At 30.6% G+C, this 25,819-nt stretch overlaps 4 protein-coding genes and 1 long non-coding RNA gene across 5 annotated transcripts; 3 read left to right on the top strand and 2 right to left on the bottom strand.

Moving 5' to 3' along the window:
* Positions 1-6,847: 6,847 nt before the first annotated feature.
* Positions 6,848-7,685, top strand: LOC107914921 (uncharacterized). Its single transcript, XM_016843982.2, has one exon. It carries the CDS (start codon positions 6,912-6,914, stop codon positions 7,518-7,520), a length of 609 nt encoding a protein of 202 aa, XP_016699471.1. The 5' UTR covers positions 6,848-6,911; the 3' UTR covers positions 7,521-7,685.
* A 269-nt stretch (positions 7,686-7,954) lies between these two features.
* LOC121222325 (uncharacterized) lies at positions 7,955-8,966 on the bottom strand. The gene is made up of 2 exons (XR_005919565.1): positions 8,569-8,966; positions 7,955-8,306 (listed from the first exon to the last, which is right to left on the bottom strand). It is a non-coding gene; the product is annotated as an uncharacterized lncRNA (long non-coding RNA).
* Positions 8,967-10,894: 1,928 nt separating this feature from the next.
* Positions 10,895-13,393, top strand: LOC107913801 (protease Do-like 5, chloroplastic). The gene is made up of 8 exons (XM_016842435.2): positions 10,895-11,294; positions 11,380-11,535; positions 11,629-11,691; positions 11,772-11,861; positions 12,574-12,696; positions 12,798-12,885; positions 12,999-13,073; positions 13,174-13,393. The coding sequence occupies exons 1-8, from the start codon at positions 11,043-11,045 to the stop codon at positions 13,281-13,283; spliced, it is 957 nt and encodes a 318-aa protein (XP_016697924.1). The 5' UTR covers positions 10,895-11,042; the 3' UTR covers positions 13,284-13,393.
* Positions 13,394-13,493: 100 nt separating this feature from the next.
* Positions 13,494-14,719, bottom strand: LOC107913802 (uncharacterized). The gene is made up of 3 exons (XM_016842437.2): positions 14,559-14,719; positions 13,739-14,101; positions 13,494-13,584 (listed from the first exon to the last, which is right to left on the bottom strand). Exons 2-3 carry the CDS (start codon positions 14,069-14,071, stop codon positions 13,576-13,578), a joined length of 342 nt encoding a protein of 113 aa, XP_016697926.1. The 5' UTR covers positions 14,072-14,101; positions 14,559-14,719; the 3' UTR covers positions 13,494-13,575.
* Positions 14,720-22,747: 8,028 nt separating this feature from the next.
* Positions 22,748-24,985, top strand: LOC121222326 (F-box protein At5g46170). The gene is made up of 2 exons (XM_041102841.1): positions 22,748-24,142; positions 24,540-24,985. The coding sequence occupies exon 1, from the start codon at positions 22,920-22,922 to the stop codon at positions 24,117-24,119; it is 1,200 nt and encodes a 399-aa protein (XP_040958775.1). The 5' UTR covers positions 22,748-22,919; the 3' UTR covers positions 24,120-24,142; positions 24,540-24,985.
* The last annotated feature ends 834 nt before the right edge of the window (positions 24,986-25,819 follow it).

Below are 25,819 nucleotides of genomic sequence, written 5' to 3' on the forward strand. Positions count from 1 at the left end.
TAAACTAAAGCTTAAAGAGTCTTGAAAACAAAGTATAGGGACTAGAAATGTAAATAAACCTTAACTACAGTGTTAACTAACTTAAATAACATAAAGAACATAAAAAAACAAGAAGTAAATGCAGGAAAATAAAATTTAATCTAAGGTAAAAGAAGAGAAAAATAAGACACCTAAGTGCAGAGAAAAACTAAAGAAAACCTAGAGAAAACTTAGAGAAAACTAAACCTAAACTAAGCTAAAATGTGTCTCTCTCCTCATCAATAATTTTTAGCTATTTTGAAGGGTGTTATGGTGACTTTTTGATGTCAAAATTGCCCTTACACGGGCCTTGTTTGATTGGTGGGTCGGGTAGACAAAAGTTATCATTTTTGTCCCTTTGACGAAGGTGATATCACAATATCTAGAGGAGGATATCGCGATATCTCAGGCAGTATCGAACTTGGGAGTCTTTCTTAAGAGGTGGATATCGCGATTCCCATGTAGGATGTCGTGATACCATTGAAAGGTATCATTGGTCTTCTATTCTGTCTTGGAGGTCGTGATTCCAAGGGTTGAATATTGCGGTTCCTAGTAAATAGAGGAATACACTATTTATAAATATTTAAAAAAAAAACTTGCGCACTATAATGTTATTACCTTCATACATAGATTCATTCAATTAGATCAATGAGTGTACAATTGATGTCATAACCCATTGAGTTATGTTAGTATTAGATAAATGTACAATTGATCAATACTCCTCAAATTACTTGTACACCACAATGTTAGTATATTCATATATAGATTTGATTCAATTGGTTCAATGCCATAAGCATTCAATTACGTTTGTAGTTAAAGCAATTCATAATTGATAAATACTCTTAAATTGATCAAATATTTAAAATTTTGATATATTTCACTATATGATATTGAATTCCAAACATGTATACTCAATGTTATGTTTACATGGACCAATTCAATTGGATCAATGGTTGTACGATTAATTATACAATTTATTCAATTGGATCATTGGTTATACGATTAATGTAACAGATTATTCGATTGCGCTACAAACTAGAGGAATATACAATTGATCAATACTTTTAGAAATACATATACACTATAATGTCATTACTTGCTTACATAGATTCATTCGTATGTATTTGTATTTTTTCCCTCAACATGTTTGTATGTATTTGTGTCGGATGTGGCTCTCCTTGTGCAATCGTCTCTTGCTTTCATTATTTTTTGTGTTTGCATGCTCATCCTTCTATAGGTTTAAAATGAAATCAAATCCTCAAAAACATAGACTTTTCTTTTGCTTAAGCCATTATGTTTTAATTTCTTTTTTTTCCTCGCAGATCACGGTGTTCTTAGGACTTTGGGACTGCACTGCCTTCAATTTTTTCATTTCCACCTTTATTTATTATTTATTTTTTAATTTCATATATTTTGTAATTTTCTATTAGGGTATGATTTTTTTATATTTAGTAGCAAATTAAATTTTTCCTCCGTGAAGGCTTGAAAAGGTATATGTTACAATTTTGACCCTCTTAAATGTGGTAGTAGAAAAGCATCCATGAAATAACTAGTTTAGTTATTGTTTTCCTCCTTATGCTGTTGGTTTTAGAAATCATGTTCTATCTTTTTCCTCATTTTCATTTGAAAGATGTGGAGGAGTGTAAATATTTTTAGATCAGCTTTTTTTATTTAATTTTAATATCAACCTTGATTGATTTTAGATTGGGTTTGTGTCAATTTCAAGAGATTTAATTATAACATCAATTATACATATCATTATATGTATTGGTATAAAGTGTTTGACTATATTTAAATGAGGTCGACTCAAACACGGGTTTTAACTACATCAAGTTTCTATACAAAAGATAATTCTATCATTTAATTTTGTAAAAAGCCTCCCACTCTTTTTTAAAAATTACTCCTTTAAAAAATTACAATTCTTTTCAAAATATTTACTTTCTTAAAAGAATTACTTATATACAACTATCACCCATAATAATTAAACTTAATCAAATATATGAAAATGTTAAAGACAATTGAATTAAAATATAAATAACTTACAAAATTTTAAAACTCAATACTTAGATAACACTCACTTTTATAATACTTTCAAATTCAATAAAAATTAAATTAAAGACAAGGATAATGTTTTAAAAAAATCAAAACCAATTAGGGACCATCATATAAATAGATAAGTAGAGAAAGACTTAATCACAAACTTTTAAAATAAAGAAGATTTTAAAAAATATATATACCAAAATGAAAAACATTTAAGCTTTTATTATATTTTATATGTTAAATACTTTGCTTTTTACTTGTTACGTAGTTAAAGGGTTACCACACATTTCCAAAAATTGTACTACATTTTTCCCAAAAATCCAATGTGTTATGACCAAAAGTTGAGTGAAGTTTGCTTTTCTAACATTTAATTCCAGCCATTGATTGTTTTGGATTTCAAAGATCCCATTGAAGAAAGATCTTAACTTTGACGTTACTAATTATAGAGCATCTAAATATGCCATGAAAAAGAAAAGCATCTAAATGTGGGATCAGTCGGAACCTATTGAGATACGAGGTTAGGTCTATTTATCCGGGAATTGATATGGATAGATTGAATTGGGTAAAAATTTAGCTGAATTAATTTTTCTATTCCTGAAATATTATTTTATAAATTTTTAATATTTTTTTATTGAATGAGTTGGGCCAATGATCTAATGATTTGACTGAATCGATCACTGATCCAACTATAGAACCCTTAAATTCCATAAATCTATTGGACTTGGATGAATTATATTCCATTATTGGGTAAACTACACTCAAAGTAACTAGATTATCAATAAGATTACGTTTTGGTCACTCAACTTCAAAAAATTACAAAATATCACTAAATTATTTGAAATTTTTTATTTAAGTCACTCGAATTTTAAGATTTTTTTTATTAAAAAAAGTTTGACTAGAGAGCTCAAGCAACGATTCGACGATCGGTACGGTAGATCTTAGTACCCATCAACAAGTAGAAGAACATACTTTTGATCCAAGTCAATCTTACTGCCAGTATTGGAGATAAAAAAAGTTGTTTGAATTTTAGTTCACAGATCCATAATATTTAAAACTGCTTCATGAAAAAATTTGAATTGTAGAAGAGAAGAAGAAAGAGAGCTTTTAATTGGTGCAGGAGTTGCAAATAGAGAAGGTCATACAACAATAAACTTAACAACTCAATGAATTAAATAAAAAATTTTAATCAATTCAACGACTGTTTTATAACTTTTTTTTTTTTTAATAAATGATCAAAATATAAACGTTTATTATTTTGGTTCAACAATACTTTTTAAGCACTAAAATATTCAAATTCAGTTCATTAATTTAATAACTTAAATCGTCGGAAAGAAAAGAAATTGAAACTTTTCGTAGCGGGACTATGACTAAGTGGAAATGTAGGCTTTGTAAGGTTAAAAGAAGGCCTTCTAAATTATATCTTTTTTTAGTACCTAAATTTTTTTATCAATTTAAATTAATTATTTTCCACGTTGGCACCTCTGTTTATCAACGATGGTGTGGTTCAATTACTAACCAACACGTTACAAAAATGCCACATAAATAATGTCACATCATTATTTGTCAAATAATTCAAAAAATTTATAATTAGAAAAATTTATAAATAAATAATCAATATATGATTAAAAATATTATCTTAATATTTATCTTAATATTAATTAAAAATAATTATATTATTATTAAAAAAATTCCTTCCCCCACCCGGTTCCCTTCCCGTCTCCATCCCTCTCCTCTCCCCCACCAACTACATGCCGACCACCTATTAAAAAATATTTTATTTTGAAACTTTTTTTCCGGTGTTGGTCACTTACACGCCAATACCTATTAAAAATTTTTTTGAATCAGAAAATATTCATATTTTAAAAAATGTACTCGAAAAAATACATATGGGTGTCGGTCATGGCAGTGTCGACACTAAAAAAGTTAATTTGTTATTCCCAACTCAATCACAAAGTAATAATTACACGATGATGAGTTTTGGTGCCGGCACCACCTGACACTGTTCATTTTGGGTCATTTTCGTTATACATTTTAAAATTGGGTCATTTTTGTAAATAATAAAGTTTTCCGAGTCATTTTTGAAAAAAAATCATAAAATTATGGGAAATGGATTGTTTAGCTATAGATAAAGTTATATGATTTTTTTTTAAGAATTTGAACTAAAATGATAAATTTTGTAAACATTAATGGCTAAATTTGTTATTAGACAATAGAAAAATGCCCAAATCAGCTTGAGTGGCCAAAATATTGAAGTTAGAAAAGTTTAGTAATTAAATCGAAAAAATTAATAGTTCAGTGACCAAAATAGAATGAAGGTAATGGTTTAGTAACCAGTTTACCATTTTGGAAAAGTTTTATAAGAAATAATAATTTGGTAATCTCGACATCAACATTATAATCCGAAGACGTTAAGAAACCATTTTCTCTGTAAAAATGATGAAATTAACAAGTCGGATTACCTTTGCCAAGCGGACAACATTCAACTAAGTATAACTCAAAGGTGGACAAACTCATTCTATATAATTTCGTTGTCTTGTTAGAAAACGTTGAACAAATTAGTTGCCAATTTTTTAGAATAAACGTTGCTGAATTAGATGAACATGTATAGTTTATGTTATAAATGTAAAAGTCTCACCGTAAATTAAAGAAATTGCAAGTAAACGGTCGAGCACACGAAACTGGGTAATTTGTCTGGCTATCATTGGAGTGTTCCTTTTATTACTACAAACCCCTATTTCGTAAACATGATTAATTCCTTAATTAATCTTCCATCACCCAACAAATACACAGAAGTAACCAATAATCGAGTGCCATGGGTGCCACTATTCCTGCTTTCCACGAGTCTTTATCCCCCAAACCTTAAAGGACCAATTAATTATATATATAAAAGAGTGTGAGATTCAAGCATGGACCGTATGAAAGATTATAAAATCATTAGATTGATGAGTCCTCTCCTTTTTTTATTATAAGTAGAAATTAATTTTATTATTATGTATGAATCAAAACCAGGTCGTACCAAATTTTGGTGGGTTTATACCATATAATTATATGGTACAAATGTGTAAGAATTTTGGGAATTAAATAAAGATTAAAAGGTGAGAAAATAAATGTTCAAAAACAAGAAGATTATGTCATTCATGGAGAAAAGTTTGAATGAAAAAATTAAGATGAATTGAGCATTGAGTATAGTGATAAAATATATTGTATGTATAGATTAAAAATGTGAAGATAACATTATTACAAAAGAAATAATTACGAATCTCAAAAAAAATAATTTTCAAAATGAAAAATACTTCAGTTATATAAAAAATATGAGATTAATATATTGAATATATAATGTGCAACAACAAAAATACATGATATCGACATCGACATCGATCCTTCAGTAGAATGTGGATCATAAAAATAACTTAGTTGTATTATTTATTTTGGTGTAAGTGAAGGTGGACCAATTAGATTTGGGGAAATTGTTGAATAATAATAAGAAAACAGATTGATTGAGATTTGGATTGCCACCTTTGATCGTAATGTCGTTTTAAGGTGATATGGATTATATGGTAAATCTTAATAGAAATGTTTTGCAAATTGACTTCACAATTGCTGCCAACCGGATTTCTTTTGGCTTCAAACATAATTATTCTTGTGTTGTCATCTTCATGGATTTTTATTTATTTATTTCTTATTGTTTTCCATTAAAAAGTAGCTTTGAATTCGAAATAATTGGAGTTCATGATTGAGATCTTATAATATTTTAGTTTTGAAAGTCAAAGCTCATAAGTTCTAGTATGTGGTTGTTGCAATTGTTAAAATTAATTATTTTAATTATAAGCTTTAGATCCACGTAATGTATTTTCTATCCAAGTTCGTGATTTTTCATTTCAATAATATTATCTTTAATATTCGAACTTATGTCTCTCCTTTAAAATGTAATATATCTTGTCATTACACACTATACTTATTGCACAAACAACGTTCCCATTATATTTATATATATATATTAAAAAAAGTACATTTTGCAGCATAAATCACCGGTGCCAGAGCTAACAGGGGCTGATAAGAGCCCCGATCCCCACTAAAATAAATTTTTTTCATTAATGTCTCTTTATAATTTATAAAATTTTAAATTAATAATGATAAAATTATACTTTGACCTTAAAAATAAAAAAAATTAATTTAATCTTTTAAAAATTATAAAGATATAAACTATTAAAATAATAAAATTATAGTTTTACTATTGTAAAAATATATAATTTAATTCCGTTCAAAAACTTTTGTTTCTGACTTCACCCTATATCACTCTCAAAACCTTAATTGGAAGTATAAGAAATTATTTTTCATTATTCTCGAGAAAACATATTTACCCTTAAAGTATAAGATTTTTTTTATTCGACCAATAATGAAAATATATTTAAATTTAACACAGAATAAAACTAGATTGTACTCACTCATATAAAACTTAAACTAAGATGGATACTCAAAATTAAATCAAGAAATTATTAGGTTTACGTAAATGACAGAAATAATTAGCAACTTGACATGAAATAACAATTTTTAGTTCCTCTTTTTGATCACTTTAAAATAAACCAGGAATAAAAAATATATATAATTTGTTGCAATGGTGATCTAATTATCATATTAGTTGCTCTGGCTTTCATTAGTTTGGTAATCCATTCCGCATGATTTATGATAAGAAAAGGTGGTAGTACGTATGTATGTATATACGTAGAAATTCGAGGAAACATCTGTGGTTCACAATTATTTGCCGACTTGATCCCTATAAAAGGCCCTTCGATTTTGGAACTTCACTACCTTACCTACAATTTCTTACCCCATCTTCTCTCTGCCACTGTTTAATGAGTATACCATCATCAAATCTAATGGAGGATCCAGTGAAACCAAGCAAACACAGAAATCATCAAAAGGCAAAAGGGATATCATTTTTCGCCTTCGTTTCCTCTATTCTGATTTACGTCTCTATTTCCTACGACATCTTCAACCTTTTTGCTGCTTCACCTCTTTTAAGTGATACCAAGCTCTGGTTTCTCATTTCCAACACCCTCATCCTTATCATCGCCGCTGATTACGGTGCTTTCTCTTCCTCCAAACACCAAAAACTCAACCTTTACGACGAATATTACCACGCCATGCGTAGCCAAGCCAGGAAGAGCTGGACTTCCACTGATCCACAACAATACCCCGATTTCACTGCAAATAACACCATTCCCATGGAAGAAAACATTTTCAAAGACAATGAAGAAATCCCAGAAAAAATATTACAAGTAGTCGAAATCCATGAACCTGATCAAAGACCCAAAGAGCATGAACTGAACGAGTTGGCAGCAGAAGCATTCTCGACCATGTCGGATGAGGAACTAAACAGGAGAGTTGAAGAGTTCATTGAGAAGTTCAACAGGGAGATTAGGCTTCAAGCTACTGCTGGGAACCGCCAATTTTTGGAATAGGGAGTATAGGAAAGGAGATAATACTGACAATTATTTTGTGTCCCCTTTCTTTAGTTTTTGCTTTCCAATTGAGGGTCCTTGAATCTTCCCACTTTGTTATATTCCCTTAGAAATGTAGCAGTGTACATGATTTGGCCATATAAAAGCACTTCTCTCTTTCCATCATCTTTCCTCACATTTATCTTTTAGCCATGCTTTTATGTTTTCAATTTGTTAGGTTGCATTGCACGATATCTAAACAAAATTGAAGTAGAAATAAATTTCAAGTAAAAGGGTGAAAATTAGGATGGAACTACATCCATGGTGGAACTTTGCTTCAGACACTTCTCTATATAATTTAAACTTACCTCCTTCTTTTTTTTGTGTGTGCGCTCCAAAGTGGTGCTTTTCTTTTTCAGCAGTTTCTAGTTATATCTATTATTTTTGACACAATATTTAAAACTATTCATAACTCCTCTTAACCCATAGGAGGATATTATATGTAATGACCCAATATTGCCCAACCCGATATAGATAATAAAAACCAAAAATAATAATAATTAAGTGTCTACAGTCCAAATACATGGGCCCAACGTGGCCCAAATCGTTTTTAACCTAAACTACCCAAACATTAATCTAGCCCTAACCTAAACCCGATTCTAAGCCCAAATGGCCCAACACCAGAATACACAGCAGCGAACCCTAGCAGCATTCAGCCTCCAGCACCGCAGCCACTAGGGCCTTCCCTCGCACGTGCGCCACCGCCACGTCCCACGCCTTCATGCCACGCATCTCCGTACACAGTACCTACAAATGAAACGAGAACAACGCAGCACAGAGAAACTTTGTTTTGTATTTTCTTTTATTTTCGCATACACGGCTATAAAAATGGGAGAGAGCCTTTGTATTTTTTTTACAGACACGAAGATTGAATACAAAAAAATAGATTCAAAGAAAAAACAAAAACAGAGTAGTCAAAAGGTGATTTTAATTCTTTCTTCGCTTTTCTCCTTGGTTCATTTGTTCATTAATAGCATTGAAATAAAAAAGGAAAAAGAAGGGAGTCTACCTTCTGGAGTACGCCGTTGAAGTCTTTATCCGCTTCGGTTAGAATCGGGGATAGATGGGTAAAGGTTTTGAGTCTGAAACGACGCATGGAGGGGAAGAGATTAGTTTTTTTTAGTGTTGGTTTGTGAATTTTAAATGACTGTTGATTTTAGGCTTAATTTAGCCTTTATTTGACGAAAGAAACAACGTCGTTTAGAGCCTGTTGCAGTGGCCATGATACGACACCGTTTAGAGGCTCAGATCTGCGCGGTGACCCGACCTGAGGGAAGGATCCGAGTGTTTTTGTTCGATGGTCTATTTGCTCAGCTGGCCCCTCTGCGTTTTGTGTTGTTTCAATTTGATTTTCATTAATTTTTTAATTTGTATCGCACATTTGGTTCCGATTCCATATGGATCCATGTTCAAACGGTGCTGTTTTCTGCGTTTAATTTTGAATATCCGAATTTATGCGTTTATTTATTGTTGTGGTCCCTCAGTTTTTAAATTGAGTACAAATTTAGTCTTTCTTTTATTTTTATTTATGTTTATTGCCTATTTAATTTTGTTTTAATTGCAATTTAATTTTTGTTCCTCTAGTTTATTTTATTTTCGTTTTGTTTTTCTTTTGATTGTGTTTCAATTTTAACTAAACTTTTATTAGTTTAATTTTAAATCAAATTAGTTCTTATTTGGACAAATTTAGTTTTTATTTCTAATATTATTTTAATATTTCAAATTAACATGTTTTAAATTTATCATACATTATTTTTTTAGAGTCTATTATATACTTTTATTTTCAAACTTGACATGATATTATTTGATTCATTATTTATTAATATATATATTTTTGTAAGAATTTGATATAATTTGTATATATTTTAATGTTTTGTTTTAGGTTATATTTTAAAATTCATTTTTGTATATCTATATGCTAAATGTTTACATAATATATTTTTTTAAAATGTTGTTATTATTTTATTTCAAGTCTATTTTGAGTTCATGTATGTAATTTATTTTAAAATTTCTATACGTAGGACATATTGATTTTTATTTTTTTAATCATCTTGGTGTATCTTTTAAAATTGATGATAGATTTATTTAGTTTCTGAATATTGATGTTGATATTTGTATAATATGATTAAAATCATTGTTGCTATTCTTGTTTGCATTTATCTATTGCTCATGCGATTATCTTTTACGTCATACATTGTCATTCAATTATACTGCATTTGTTTTAAAAATTATGATTCATTAAAGTATAAAAATCATTTTATTCCAAAATTTTTTAAAATATTTGGTGTTCGCGATTCTCGAGAGGGTTATGCCCTAACTTACTGGGCTTCAATTCTTTTCGATGAATTTAGATAGCCAAGTATTTATTTTGCAATAAAATCACACAGATTTTAAATAAAAACTTTTCGGGATTTCAAAATGTTGGATCTTAACTCACTAGATATGACATTTTGCTATCTCGAATTAAGGATTTAAAAAAAAAAACTAAAGGCAATTTCTGGTATTTAGGAGTTTTGGGAAATTGAACCCTAACTTACTGGGTTTCGATTTTTTATTCGACCCAAATAACCAAATATCCTTCTTAAAATGCATGGGTTTCAAAAGTCAAAAGATAAACTTAATTTTGAAGATTAAAAAATGTTGCGCCCTAACTCACTGGGTGTGGCATTTCATATTTTTGAAATAAGAAGGCTTTATTATTTAATTCAATTCATTCAAGTCAAAAGGATCTTATTTTAAAATCCTTTCAAAATTTCAACACTAAGACATTAAACAATCAATTTGGTACCAATTTTGGGCGTTACGAGGGTGTTAACCCTTCCTCGTGCGTAATCTACTCCCGAACCTGTTTTCTCAAAATTTGTAGACCCAAAATCGTTTTTAAGGTGATCCGATCACACCTCAAAAAAATAGGTGGCGACTCCATTTCCATTTTTAAAAGTCGATTTCTGTTTTTCAAATAAAAAAGCGGTTTTGACATCATACATAGGAGAATAATATGTTTCAATGCACTTGAACCCACATCTTTCTTATTGGTAACAATATCCATACCAATCCAGTTAAAACTTAATAAAATACATAAAAATAATTAAGATATAAGTGGGTATCGATTGAAATGGAGTGAAACACAACCAAATTTTTACCGAAACTAAACTTAAACCCCGAATTTTTATCCTGATTCCGTCCTGGTGAAGCCAGAATTTGACCCATAAATTTGCCTTTGATACTGAGCAACGTTCAATGGGTTGGGTTTTTTAAGAGCAGACCCAGCCCACTTTGGCCTGAGTTCATACTTGTATTAAACAGGCTTGGGCATGTGCATCAATATTTGTCCACACCATTGAAAACCCAGCATGAATTTCTCCACTTGCCAACTACGAAACTGTCTGAAATGACATCACACCTTATCCACAAAACGAGTTAAAAATGAGAGACAGATTTTCAGTTACAACATACATAAACGAAAGGTAGTAATAATATAGCATGGAGATGTTGGCTTCTCTACACACACTCCCATCTCCATTGCCACCTACAACTACTTCATCATCATCAGAACCTTCATATAAGACTCCATTCATTACAAGGAGAAGAGCCATTATCTCTGCTTCAACTGCTGCAATAGCTTCTTTACTCCATTTTTCAAATCCCATTCCTTCTTTATATCCAGCCATCGCTCTGCAACCTCAACAAGTGGAGCTTGATCAAGAAGAAGATAGAATCGTTCGTCTATTTCAGGTTCCCTTACAAGTTTCTTTGCTAATTTAATTACTTGTTTAGCCTCCGATAGCATTAATTGAGTATGATGTTTGAATTATTGTAGGAAACATCACCATCGGTTGTGTTCATTGAAGACCTTGAATTAGCTAAAATCCCAAAGAGCTCTTCCAAGGGAGACAGGGATGTTGTTGCTGAGGATGAAGATGCAAAAGTTGAAGGGACAGGTTCAGGCTTCATTTGGGACAAATTTGGTCATATTGTGAGCATTTCCTTTGGTTGGTTTTCTTAAACATTTAATTTGTAATTATACAAAATAACATTTGGGTTTTATAGAGTTGCTGATATGTAACAGGTTACTAATTACCACGTTGTTGATAAATTGGCTACCGACCAAAGTGGATTGCAAAGTTGTAAGGTGTTTTCCCATGAACTATGTTGTACCCTTTGACAAGTATTATGGCCGGTTATTAATCTGATGCCTAATATTTTTTCCAGGTGCTTTTGGCTGATGCTAGCGGAACTAGCTTTTACAAAGAAGGGAAAATTATTGGCATTGATCCATCCTACGATCTAGCTGTTTTAAAGGTACCTAATTACACATCTCTCAACTTAGGTTTAGATTTAAGCTGATTTGAAATTCGATCATATCTAAGTTGGTTGCGGGCATTAAGTTTGTTAACAACTTAATTGATATAAAATTAATAGTTTGAGAATTTAATTAGATCATATTTAAAGTTTTAAAAGTAAATAAGAATTAATATAACGACAAATTTAACCTTAAACATTTTTTTTTTTCTCACAGGCTCTATTTCTTTTTTACCACCTTTAAAATTTAGCCAAAGTAAATTGGACCATTTCATTTTTAATGGCACTGGTGTTAAAAATAATAGAATAAAAATTCAACAATTTTTTATGAAGAGTTCATAAAATTTCTTAAAAAATTTATCCATGTTAACTATGAAGGTCATGTAGATAATTATATGAGCCACCACGTCAATGTCATTAAGATTTTAACAATTTCATTCATTTTTCTTTTCAAGAGAAAGAAATTTGACTAAATTACAAAGATCGAAATAATTCCCTAAAAAATTTTAGAACCAAAGTGACAATGGGTAAATATTAGAATTTTGATCATAGTTTATGTCCATTGCAATCGACGGATGCCAAATCTTTTAATGACGAAAGCTGTGGGTGTTTGCTTCTTGTTGATGCTTTTGTTGGAATAATGTTTATGGTTTTTGTATGAACAAACAGTGCAAGTGTTGCTACATGCTTTGAAATAAATTTCCATCTGCAGGTTGATGTTGAGGGCTATGAACTAAAACCTATTGTTGTCGGCACTTCTCGGGATTTACGCGTGGGGCAGAGCTGTTTCGCCATTGGAAATCCCTTTGGATATGAGAACACTCTAACCACAGGGGTAACCAAACTGTTCTATACCACACCAAACCAGTGTTTTACTCTTTTTAACTGGTTCCTTTTTAAAGAACTCTAGAAAATTTATTGAATCCATTAGTGCAGGTGGTTAGTGGATTAGGCAGAGAGATACCTTCCCCAAATGGCAGAGCAATTCGAGGAGCAATCCAAACAGATGCCGCCATTAATGCAGGTAATATGCTAGATGAATTTCATTTGTAAGCTAACATTCATAAATGCTTATCTTGCAGACTTTCAACTGCATTTTTACACTTGATTTAGCTTAAGTTGATGACTCTTATGCAGGCAACTCAGGTGGACCGTTGATTGATTCCTATGGTCATGTCATCGGCGTTAATACCGCAACTTTCACTCGGAAAGGTGATGAAATGTCTCTGTTTCCCATATTTTTGTGAAGAGAATGGTTTGATTCAATTACAAAGTTCTCAAAACTTGCTTCTGGGTTTATACTATCTTGCAGGGACAGGAATTTCCTCTGGTGTTAACTTCGCGATACCAATCGACACAGTTGTCCGAACAGTACCTTACCTTATTGTATATGGAACCCCATATAGTAACAGGTTTCAATAATGTTTTGGCCTGAAGAAAATTCATATATGATGTACATAGCCATATGTATACATACACATTTCATCAGATACAATTTGCATCAAGAAATTGCAAAGACCTTTCGGTATTAAGTTGCAATGTGTACCTACATCTAACAATTCGAATATGATATTTCAAATATAAGAAGAAACTTGAAAGAAATTGAACATTCCTTACCAAACACAAACTCCATGACTGAAGCTCCTTTATATCATTTTTGCCAACCAAAGAATATCATATGGATTATATAAATGCAGGTTATCTGAGTGCAAGATCAAATTCCCTACAGTGCAACAATTACGATCCTTTCAATTTGCTCAAAACAAAGCAATTACAATACAATCAATCACTCTAGAAAACTAACAATACTTGCATGAAAACTGTTGTTTCTTTCAAACATAGATTTTATGGGAACATAAGAGTCTAGTTTCTTATACCTTCAGCAGTGAAAACTGTTCCTCAACGGAGCAATCCACATGACAGGAGTTCTGACAAGAGGAAGGGATTAGAACAAGACCAAGGCATCGTTGCTCCATAGGAGACGGAGAAGACCGACGGGTACTACGATACTCTATTGTATCTTGGAGAATGATATTCCCTTGCTTGTCAAGGCAGTGGAAAGTGCCCAAGAAAAACCGGCCGTCTTTGATCCCCACCAGCATCCGGCGAAACAATAGCTTCCTTACACGAGTTACGGGATCTGAGCTGCTAGAATTAGAACCATCTGAGTTCCCCAGCTGAATCAAGGATTCCCCTACTTCTTGTTCCATCCCAATGCACTTGAATCAGTAACTTTTTTGCTGAAAACATAGGAAAAAAATCTAGGTTATTAGATAGTCATTAACAAGCTAATGACAAAACACACCCTATCATCTAACAGCTGAAGTACAAAAATTCCCAATTCAGGAAGTTGAGCAAATTAGGCAACAAGCTTTGAAATTCATAGGAATGCAATGAAAATTTTGAAAATATTTAAAAGCCCACTTAATAGGGTTCAATGGAAAGAGGCATTCTATTTGGCTAATATTATGAATCAGTGCCCTAAACCCCCAATAACATAGAAATCGATAAGAAAACAAGCGAGCACAGCATAAAAAATAAGCAAGGAAGACAGAAAGAACAATAATCTAGCCCTCGATCAAAAGCAAACCCAGAAACAGAAGAACAAGAAAAAGATTTAAATTGGTAAAGATTATGATGCAAAATAAGCATAAGTTGATAAATTAACAAATGATGAAAAAAACTGCAGGAACTTACCAAAGAAAGATATGAATGATCGAGAGAACAAAAATTCAATCTTTCAGTTTCTATGATTTTGTTCTGGAAAGTGAGGGGGGGGGAGAACAAGATGGCAAGGGGAAACGACGAACAGACAAAGATTTTGGGTTTATTGAGTGAGGCTTTTGAAATTCGGCCCAATAGCAAGGGGATTGGATCAACAACAGTAGATTTATGTGAACAAGGACAAACACTAGTTCTACATGACTCGAATTCAAAACTAAGGTTATAGTGGATAAGATTAAAATTGGAGTCAAAGTTGGATCAGATTCTTAAACGAGAACTAAGTTATTTTAATATTGTTTTTTCTATTCACAAAACTCGAATATAAAACTTTATTTAAAAAATATCAAAATTTTTTATCACTCAAATTAACGATAAAACGTTCTATCAATAAACAAAATTAAGAATCAAGTTAGACGTCCATCTCATAAAGTCACATTTATAACTGGTGTTTTAAAAGATCATATTCCCGTATCCATATTCAAATATTCATTGAACATGATACAAATAGTAAAGCCATTACACGGTTGCGAGGTATAAAGAAATGATGTATATGCATACATGTTTCTACTTTATTGTTGGTTTGGGGGACATGAGGGAGACAAATGATTGCAAAATCCTTGGTGGTTATGTAATTATTATAAAAACAAAAGACAGCATTGTGTATATAAAAATGGAAGAGTGGGCATAGACAATATTATTGTTTTAAACCCCATGACATAGCTGGACTTTGATTATCATATTGCCAAACACCTGTTGGGAATGGCTTGGCTGTTCTTTGCTCTTCACTGTGTCTTGCATTTAATTATACTCATCAGATTAGTTTTGTCTCCATCAATATATCAACTTTATAATTAACTCTATGATTATGTGATTAAAGATACCTATAACATTCTTTTATGTAGTCCAATAGTTGGGTCATTGATGTTTATGGATATAATTTTGTGGGTTGTTTTGTTTGTAGGAGATTGGTTAATGGGTATTTGGGTAGTGAAATGGGGCCAAATTAAATACTATGCAATCATTTTTCTTTTTTCCTTATTTTTGTTTTATTGCATTAAAATTTTAAAATATCTAGCTCATTTATTATGTGCAAATTTACATGGTGATTTTGCCCTTCTCACCGCCACTCCACCATTAATAAGGAATTTAAACTCTTGTTCCCACACTTCCATCATTGAGGTGAGGTAGGTAAGTGTCACTAATTTCCCACCTTTCCCACTTTTCTCTTATTCCTAAATTCCTACGATATTTACATGATTTTGACTAAAATATTAGGTTAAAAAGATAGACTTAAACCGCGGGATTTAGGTGAGATTGTAAGGGCCTTAATCAGTAGTCGATGGTTCGATCATCGCTTTGGGTATGAAGTAGATTTAAAACTCGTGGTCAACATTTATCTCTTAATGGGCCTACAAAATGTAAATGATTAATTACTTGGCTCGTTCCAGTAGATGCATTGAGAAATTAAAAAAAATAGATTTAAGTTTATTTTAACATTGCTTTTCAAAAGTGTGTTTTTGGGCCAAAAAGTGCTTTTGAGCAAAAGCTAAAAAAAATGTATTTACAAAGCATTTTTTTTTGTCAAAAAAACACTTTTGAAAAGCTTTAAAACATCTTATTTAGCAATGCTTTTATCTCAAAAGTGTTTTTTGTCCAAAAAGTATTTATTAGAAGCAATGCTAAACTGGTTAGTAGAAAAAAATTTTGTTGAATTTAAAATTGGGTTAAGTTTCAAATTTAATATTTAAGGTCAAAGCTCGAGTTCAATTGTTTTCAATCTCATATTTGTAATTTTTTTATCTTATAAAAATTAAATATATTAAATTATAGGAAATTATTTGGTATAATGTTAATACAGTTTTTAGAGTCTATAATCAGAATCAGGGATTGACAAGTACTGTACTATAGGGTATAGTAAAATATTAGAAAAATAAATATCTAAAAAAAGATACATGTCAATTTTTTAAGATTGCTTGTGAAAAAAATGTACCATGCTAATGCATCAAATACTCACACTTAAATTATAATGTAAACATTAAAAAATATGGTAAATTATTTATGTTTACAAATTAAATAAAATAAAAATTTACATAATTTATAAGAGAAAAATATTGAAATTATACATAAATTTTGGTCCAATGTGTAATTTGATACATAAATTTTGGTTTGGTACAATTATAAAATGAACTTAAATTGTAATTATATATATAAAACTTCGACTTAATTTAATTATATGATTCGATTTGATTTAAGTCTGACTTTTTTTTCTAATTATCTGTTATGAGATAAATCTTGAATTTAAGCTATAGAAATCAAACATTTATTTTGTTATTGTGATGCCTTGATGGGGCTTGCTCCGTAGTGGTCCACCGTTTGGTCTAGAGAAATTAATATTAAAAGGAAATCATTTTCCACCAAAAAATTCTTTATTGCACCTCTTCATTGGCTTTAAATGTACACAAAAGGAGAAGACCCACAATCTAAATTAAACCCATACCCTTTAGAATTATTAATTCCTTTTTAAAGAATTTATTGTTGTATATATTACGAAACAAATGGGTTTTTAATGTATTTTAAAAAAAAATTGTTTTCAAATCATGTGGATATTATGTATTTATATAATTATATTGATAAAATGAAGTTAAGGAGTGATTAACAATAAAACAACATTAAAATATCATTTAAGAGAATTTGAAGGATTTAAATGATAAACTTAAATTACAATTTGTCATAATTTTTTTCTTAAAGTATCAAAAGAAAAACTTATTTGTTTTCCAAGGCTTGACCTGGAAAGTGGATGAAATTGTTAAAGTCTTTGGACGAGATAATTTTAGTCCACACATAAGGAAGGTTTTGAATAGAATTAATATGTTTTTCCATTCAAGGGTACCCTTCATCAGATAATTGGGTTCGCTTGCATAATGATAGTGCAGTTAATTTGAATACATAATTTGCGTGTGCAAGGGGTGTGGTACGAAATCATTTAAGGGAATGAATTATGGGATTTAGGGCTAGTTTAACAATACTTTTGAAAAGTGCTTTTAAAAAGTGTTTTTTAGAAGTACTTTTGAAAATTTTTGAAAATTTTGGTTTAAGATTTGAATGTTTAGCATTACTGTCAAAAAATATTTTTGAGAAATAAAATATTCATTTTAGATATGTTATTATCAAGTAACAAATATACATTTAAATAATATTCAAATTAGTTAATATTATTATATTTTAGTAAGAATATAAAAAAAATTATTGTAAGTTGTTGTTAATATTTTAATATATGAAATATAAATTTTAAATATTTTTAAGCAATAAATATTAATTATTTATAAAATTTAATTAGAATATATAAACTATATTTTAAATATTTAAATATAATCATTAAATATTTGTAATTAGATATTAACACATTTATATTATTTTAAAAAATATTTTTTTTATTTTTAATTAATGATTTTAACACATTTGTATTAAACACCAAGAAAAAAAAAGAGAAGGGAAAGTACTATGTTATTGGGGGTGAAAAAGTAAGTAAGCACCAAAAGTACTTTTGGGAGAAGAAAAACTAAAAATTTTAGCTTCTCCTTTTTAGAAGTGTTTTTCAAAAGTGCTTCTGAAAAACAAAAAAATTCAGCCAAAAACAGCTTGTTTAGCACAGTTTTTCTTCCAAAAGTACTTTTGAAGCCAAATGTGCTTTTTTTGAACACTACTAAACAAGCCCTTAATCACTTTTTGGGGATATGTTCAGTTTTTTAAGCCGAGTTATGGGGCATTTTGGATGGAATGGCCCTATTATAAGATCAGGGTTTGGATAGGATCTTGATCTAAACTGATAACCTGGAGATAGTCCAAACAATCCAAAAGAAAATTTCAGCAAACCCAAATTCAACGTTGGTCATGTGAATTCAGAAGTTGTTACGGAACAAAGAACATTGGGTGGTAAGACATATCATTAGGGAAACTAATCGTGTTGCTGATTGAATTACCAGTATAGTTTTTGCAAATATGGAGGGGTACATGATTTGGCAACAGTTTCTATGGAATTACTTGAAGCCTTTGATAGTGATAAAACTAACAGTGCTTTTGACATTGTTATGGTATTTGTTTATTCAAAATATATCAAAAGAGAAATAATGAATTAATTAGTAAGTTAAGAATACCCTTAATCACATTAGCCCTAAATAACTAGGAAGTAAATGAGATTTGACTTAACAAATAAATCAATGCCAAGAGCAAGTGGCTTGCCTTTGCTCAAATATGATAAAGAGGATTAGTTTTTTTTTTAATAAAAAATAAAAAAATAACTTTTTTAATTAAATATAAAATACGAGGGACCAAATACTTAGTGCGTTATCTGGTTAAAATGAAATCCACATTTGTTCATCATTTATTTTATTAAACTAAAGTTTGATTACAATGATGTGAATTTTAGTAAAATAGTTTAGGTAAATTTATTAAAGTGTGTGTATATGTACGGAACATCACGGTATTAGGTTATGTTCAAAGGTATTTTTCTTGGAAGGTTTAAAAGTCAGAGCAGGTGTATATATAGTATTATTTGCAAAATGCATGCAATGGAAACACATGAAGACACATGCCACAACGTGTCTATATTTATTTCTTTTATAATCAGAGATCAGATCTAAAGTGTTAACTAATGCACGATTGCACATGAACATTAACTTCATATCACACATTAAGATAAGATAAGATATCATCACCCCCTCCCCCTTTTCTATTTCATTCTTCATAAATAATCCTAACACCGCAAAAGAATCAGAATGCAAGATAGGAGATGTCACACACAGAGGCGAGCTTCATTTCAAGTCTTTTATTTTACTATCCATAACCTAATAACCCTAACAAATATGATGAATTAAACTAATATTCCAATCCAATTCTTTTTTAAGGTAGTTTATATAGATAAGTTATCCAACTCCAACTCATCAGTCTCATTATTATTTAAAGAAGAAGAAAAAGTCACTTAAAATTAATTAACACATACTAATAACAGGTTGTACTATGATTGTTATTGGCAAACCCAAATCTAAATCCAACTCATTAAAATCTAGACAAAATGCTTATATCATTAGTTTCATCAATACATCATAATTATTCAATTATTAGTATACGCCACCTACACCGTAGCTCAACTACAAGAAAATGGATGCAGATTCTCGATTTATTTTCTTATTATTGCATTTGCATTTCAAGTTTCTCAATAACATAATAATAATCTTCTCCATCTCATACACAACCTTTTTTTCAAACATTTCCAATTATCATGAAAAGAACTTTCCAGTTTTATAAGAATAGGATCGAATCAAATAGTTGAATTCATTAAAAGGAAAATAAATGATTTAATCGGTTCAATTTTTTATATATAACCCGATAGAATAAATTGCTATAAACCGATTAAAAAAACGAAGGTTCAACTGGTTATGAGTTATTTATTGTTTAACCAATTAAACCGAAAATTTATGCATATTTCACCTATTGTGTTACAAGAATTCTTAACAAATATCGACATATCCTTGGAACCATGTAAATGGTTAGTAGAAGATAAATTTTTATTTTCAATTGCTTGTACGAAACTAGGGTTTGGAGATTCCTAAGTTACACAAAAATTGTTGGGTAGTTGTTTAAGATATATGTCAACTATATAACTTGTTATTGTCAAAAATAAAGATATTTTATCCATCATTTTGTTGGGAATGTTATTAGATTCACCTACATTTATTTACTATTTTATTTAATCTGACCAAAATGTCCATTCTAAATAGATCTATTCATGGGTCGAGTTCAAGGAAAAATTTTAGTCTCGTTTGATAGAAACATGCCAAAAAATGGGCTTAAAATTTTATTTAAGCTCGGTCTGGATAAAAATGCTAAAACTTGAGCCTGACCTGACCGTATTAAATATTTTTATATAAAAATTATAATACATCATAAACATTAAAAATAAATATTTCCCAATAAATTAGAAATAAATTTAAAAATTATTCATACTTAAATAACATCTAACATATTCAAACAATAATAACAAAATAATAGCAACAAAACAGTAAAAAAACAACATTTTTTTTCTTTTTACAAATTCGGGCCGGGCTAAGTTAAAAAAAGTCTTACCCGAGGCTCGGCTTATTTTTTAAATATTTTTTTGTCCAAACTCATTTTTTAGACTTATATTTTTATCCAAACTCTTTCATTTTTAGAATGAACGGAGCCACCGTGGACAGTTGTAATTCTAGCAAATGTAGTGAAATTACAAGTGAATAAACCTTTTATTGTTGAATAGATTTGGTCTTCATGCATATGTTATTATCTTGTAAAAGATGCTTCATTGATCAAACTAACCTTTACACTGTGGAACATACATATCATATGGTATTACCAATCATATTTTTATCCTTAAAAATTATTGGATTACTATTAGATACACAATTAAATTAAAAAAATTACAATTTTAAAAAGTTGTCATATAAATTTTTTAATATAGTTTAAGTCTTTTAAATAATTTTTTTTATTTTTATTATGACAAATAATTATCGAAAATTATTTATATATGCAATCCAACTTAAAAAAAAAGGGTAATTATCCAAAAAAAAAGTTAATATTCATTAGAGGCTTATGTCAGAAAAATATTTGAACGATAATTTATCAAATTCCATTTTAGGCCATCCACAAAAAAATATTTCTATAAAACTAGATTAGAGCAATTGTCTTAAAATTATAAGGATAAACCTTTTTGTAAATTTAAAATTTAATTTCTATATTTTATTTTTAAAAATTTAGTCTCTTTATTTTTTAATTTTCAAAATTCAAGCACAATTGTTAACACGGTTAAATTCACATTCATTGCAATGCCATTTTTTTTAATTAAATAGATGCCAAGTGGTTTTTTTTTTCATTTCAAAATTTCACACCAACAAATTTAACAAAAAAAATAACAGTATTAACAGTTTAGACCTAAATTTTAAAATCTAAAAATCAGAAGAATTAAATTTCTAAAAATAAAAGTAAAGAGACTAATTTTTAAATTTACAAAGAGCACAAGGACCTATAATATATTTTAACCAATTTATAATAATAATAAAACAATACTTACTCCTTAGGCATTTATTAAAACAAATGCTCGAAAATACAATAAATTTCTTTTAAAAAGAAAAGTTTATTTTAAGACAAGGAATGGAAGCAAATTCTCCTCCATCCCCCGTTATGGTGGCTCACCATATTTTATAAATGCCCCCTTTTTTCTATAAAAAAAAATATAAAAGGTGACTGAATTATGTATTTTTTTTATAAATTTAATTTTTATATTGTGTTTTGATAAGTTCAAAATCAAATTTTTTTTCTTTAATTCGTTAAATGATTTGACATGAATAATTTCTTAAACATATATACATGCTGACAATTTTCTTTTTGTAGTTAGAAAATTAATTTGCAGAAAAAAAAAAGAAATATATAATATTTATCAGATTGTAAAATAAATGTCAAGATGTCACCTAAAATATAAAGAGTCAGGTCATACACGCTGAGGAAAAAATTAGCACATTTCAAAAATTAAAGGTTAAATTTTACTATTAGTCTCTGTACTTTCTATGATAGTTGTGGATTTAGTTTTTGTACTCTAATTTGATTAATTTTAGTTCCTATGCTTTTTAAATTAGTCAGCTTTAGTCCTTTTGTTTTTAAAATTTTAAAATTTTAGTCCTGACACTAATAGTAATAGTTAAACTTGTTCGGTTAAGTTTAATTATTGGTCTTATAATATGCGTACAGTTGTAAGTTTAGTTCAAATTCTTCAATTGGATCATTCTAAATCATGATACTTTTCAAATTTTAAAATTTCAGTATTAATACAAATGACATTCTTTAATCCATTAACTGAATTTTTAGTGAGTAATATGTGGAAATAATAGGTTGATATGACATCATACGTATGATAATATGTTTGCCGCATCGAATTTTGGAAATAGCAGAGCTTAACTTGATGAATTTTAACAATTATTGTTTGGTGAGGACTAAAATTTAAATTTTAAAAAGTACAGAGACTAATAGCAGAATTTAGCCAAAATTAAATGAGTAAAAGAAAAATCAAAGTACAGCAGAATGATTAAATCCGTAAGAAATAGATAGTATAGGGATCTTCTAGAAAAATTGACCTTTCTATTTTCTTTTTGTCATTTCCATCCAAATCCTCTCACTTTCCTTTACCTTGAAGAACTAGTTTTTCTCTCCTTAGATCTATATATCACAAGTGATCACTGTCCTCTCGTTTCCTCTCCTAATCAAATAACTTACGAATTCACAGATAAGAGAGAAGAAAGGGAAAAGAAAATGTCTTCACTTCGTTCAGATCCGGTTCACAGAATTCATCCTGAGCCGATCGATCACTTCGACCGTCTTCCCGATTCTCTTCTCCCTTTAGTCTTCAACAAGATCGGTGACGTTAAAGCTCTCGGCCGATGCTGTGTCGTTTCGCGTCGTTTCCGTTCCCTCGTTCCTCAAGTCGAAAACGTCGTCGTTCGTGTCGATTGTGTTATCTCTGACGACGATTGTTCCCCTTCTTCGTCTTCCTACGATAAGTCACGCGCCGCCGGTCCGATTTCTAACCTCTTACGTATCCTTCTTGGAGGCATTGTCAAACCTTTTCAAGCTTTGGTTCAGTTTCTTGGTCCAAAACGGCCCGTTATCAATGAAACCCTTAACACCCACCCTGTCTCTTCCTCTTTATCAGTCGGTCCCGGTGCCGATGTTAATGATGGGGAAATGGAGCAAGGTGGGGTGACCCATCATTCACCGACGCAAGTACTTAGAAATTTCAACGAGATTCGTTTCCTCCGGATCGAATTACCCAGCGGTGAGTTAGGGATCGATGATGGGGTTCTTTTGAAATGGAGAGCCGATTTTGGGTCAACTCTTGATAATTGCGTCATCCTCGGAGCTGCTTCCGTTACTAAGAACGTAAATTTGCAAGTAGCGGAGTGCGGGAACAATGGGTTTTGCCCCAGTAATAACATCGCCAACGGTTTAAATGTCGGTAACGGCGATGACAATGGGAGTATTCCCGAGTCGTTTTATACCAACGGAGGGTTGAAATTAAGGGTTGTTTGGACGATTAGCTCGTTGATCGCAGCATCAGCGAGGCATTATTTACTTCAACCGATAATCGCAGAGCATAAGACGCTAGATAGCTTGGTTCTAACCGATTCGGATGGTCAAGGGGTGCTTTGTATGAATAGAGATCAGCTTGAGGAGTTAAGAGTGAAGCCATTATCTGCTTCTTCTGCATCGAAAAGGACACTGGTGCCGGCACTGAATATGAGGCTTTGGTATGCCCCTCAGTTGGAATTGCCTGATGGGATTGTTTTAAAAGGTGCTACTTTGGTTGCTATTAGGCCAAGTGAACAATCTGCTTCAAAGAAAGAGGTCTCTGATGCTTCTTGGTTATCAACTGCTTTTGAAGAGCCTTATGGAACTGCAGCTAAGATGCTTGTTAAAAGAAGGACTTACTGTTTGGAGATGAACTCGTTTTGATCTCTGCTTCTTGATCTTTGAAGGTAAAAAAATAAAAACCTCAAATGCTGGATATAAGAAAAAATGATTTGATGTTTGAATTATATGTGTTAATCTCAAATTTCTTTCAGTTCTTCATGTAAATTGATCCTATGCTTGGTTAATAGGCATGCATGCTCTTAGTAGGCATTCCCTTGTTTAATATTGGGCCATTTTTATGTGCTCTTGATGGCTTTTGGCAATGCATGTGTAAGCTCAAACTATCTTGTTTCATGACCATATTGTTTTGTATAAATTTTAATGAATTTAGAGGGGAAAGCAATCATAATTGTGATTGGTTAATAGGCATTATTCAGTCTAATTTTGGCCTTGCATTACCATTTTATTTATGCATCGTCTATGAATATAAGGTTCATTTTGAGCTCATTTCACTCTTTACAGGGAGAGCAGTCGAGCACAATAGTCGAGGGGGAAGAAGGCATAGCATACTTTTGGAAAGCTGACGATCAAACAACAATTTTGTTACGTGTTGTAGCTTTTTAATGCAAGAGCAGTGTCCTGTGAAAGCTGAAACCTTGCTTATGAATGCCATTGAAAGCAATCGACGCATGTTGAGAATGCAGTGCAAGTGTTTCAGCTTTTGTTCTTCAACTGATAGCCAAAATGAATGCATCTGCTGGTTGTTTTTATGTCAGGCATATGCTTGTAAGAGTGCACACCTGCAACTAGATCTCATGCTGTGTAAGAGCACCGAGTTTTTCAGTCCTTTTACTTCTTTTTTAATCTATAATCCCTCTATATGTGAATATTGTAGGTATGAAGATCTCATGCTTTATGTTCTATATTTACGAAGTTAATGAAGAATTGTAGTTTGCAGTTTGCACCTAGCTTTTAATGTTTATTTCAAATTTTCTATACTCATCAAAGTTTCATTGATACTTTATGGTATTTGCAAATTCTTTAAGATTGTTGAATTAAACAGATTTGTGGATGCATGGTAGAGAGGTCAGAACTCGGTCTAACTCATGAACAAGTCCACTTATCATCTGTTTTTTTTTTTTCATGAGCTTGTTTCTGCATCTCTAAGATCCAACTCGATTAATCAGAATCTGAATTTGATCCACCTAGTTTGATCTAAGTCAACAACCTGAGTTCATTTGTCTTGTACTAAAAAATGACTTGGACCAAAGTGATTTGAACCCAGAATGTTTCGAACTTAAAATGACTTAAACCTAAAAAAAAAAAAACTCGAGTAACCCAAACTGATTCGAAACAACTTGAGAATTTTAAAACTCAAATTGATCTATCTGGACTAACCTAATCATTTCGTACCTCTTTTAATCATCATTCCTCGTTAAATATAATGAATTCTCTTTAAAAGATAAAAGAACTAAGGGATGTAAATATTGAAATTTGACGATTGCATGAATCAATTTTATTAGCTCTGAATTTGGATTATTATTGTTGTTATAAAAAACCAGAAGGCAGACATGATTTCACTATTTTTAACACCTCCACGTTTACATGCAAAAAAAAAAAAAAAAGGTCACCCGGTTGATACAGATGTGGAGAAGTATCGAAAAAGTCATTCATGAATGCTGAGTTAAGCCTTCGAAGGAGCTTTAAAATCTCTACCACTTTTCTTATTTTCTAAGGAATTTACATCAATTGTTGCTAAACTAGAATGACAGCTATTGCTTTAGCTTTAAAGAAAGGTGAAA

The sequence above is a fragment of the Gossypium hirsutum genome, chromosome D10 (assembly GCF_007990345.1).
Source record: "Gossypium hirsutum isolate 1008001.06 chromosome D10, Gossypium_hirsutum_v2.1, whole genome shotgun sequence".
Classification (NCBI taxonomy): Eukaryota; Viridiplantae; Streptophyta; class Magnoliopsida; order Malvales; family Malvaceae; genus Gossypium; species Gossypium hirsutum.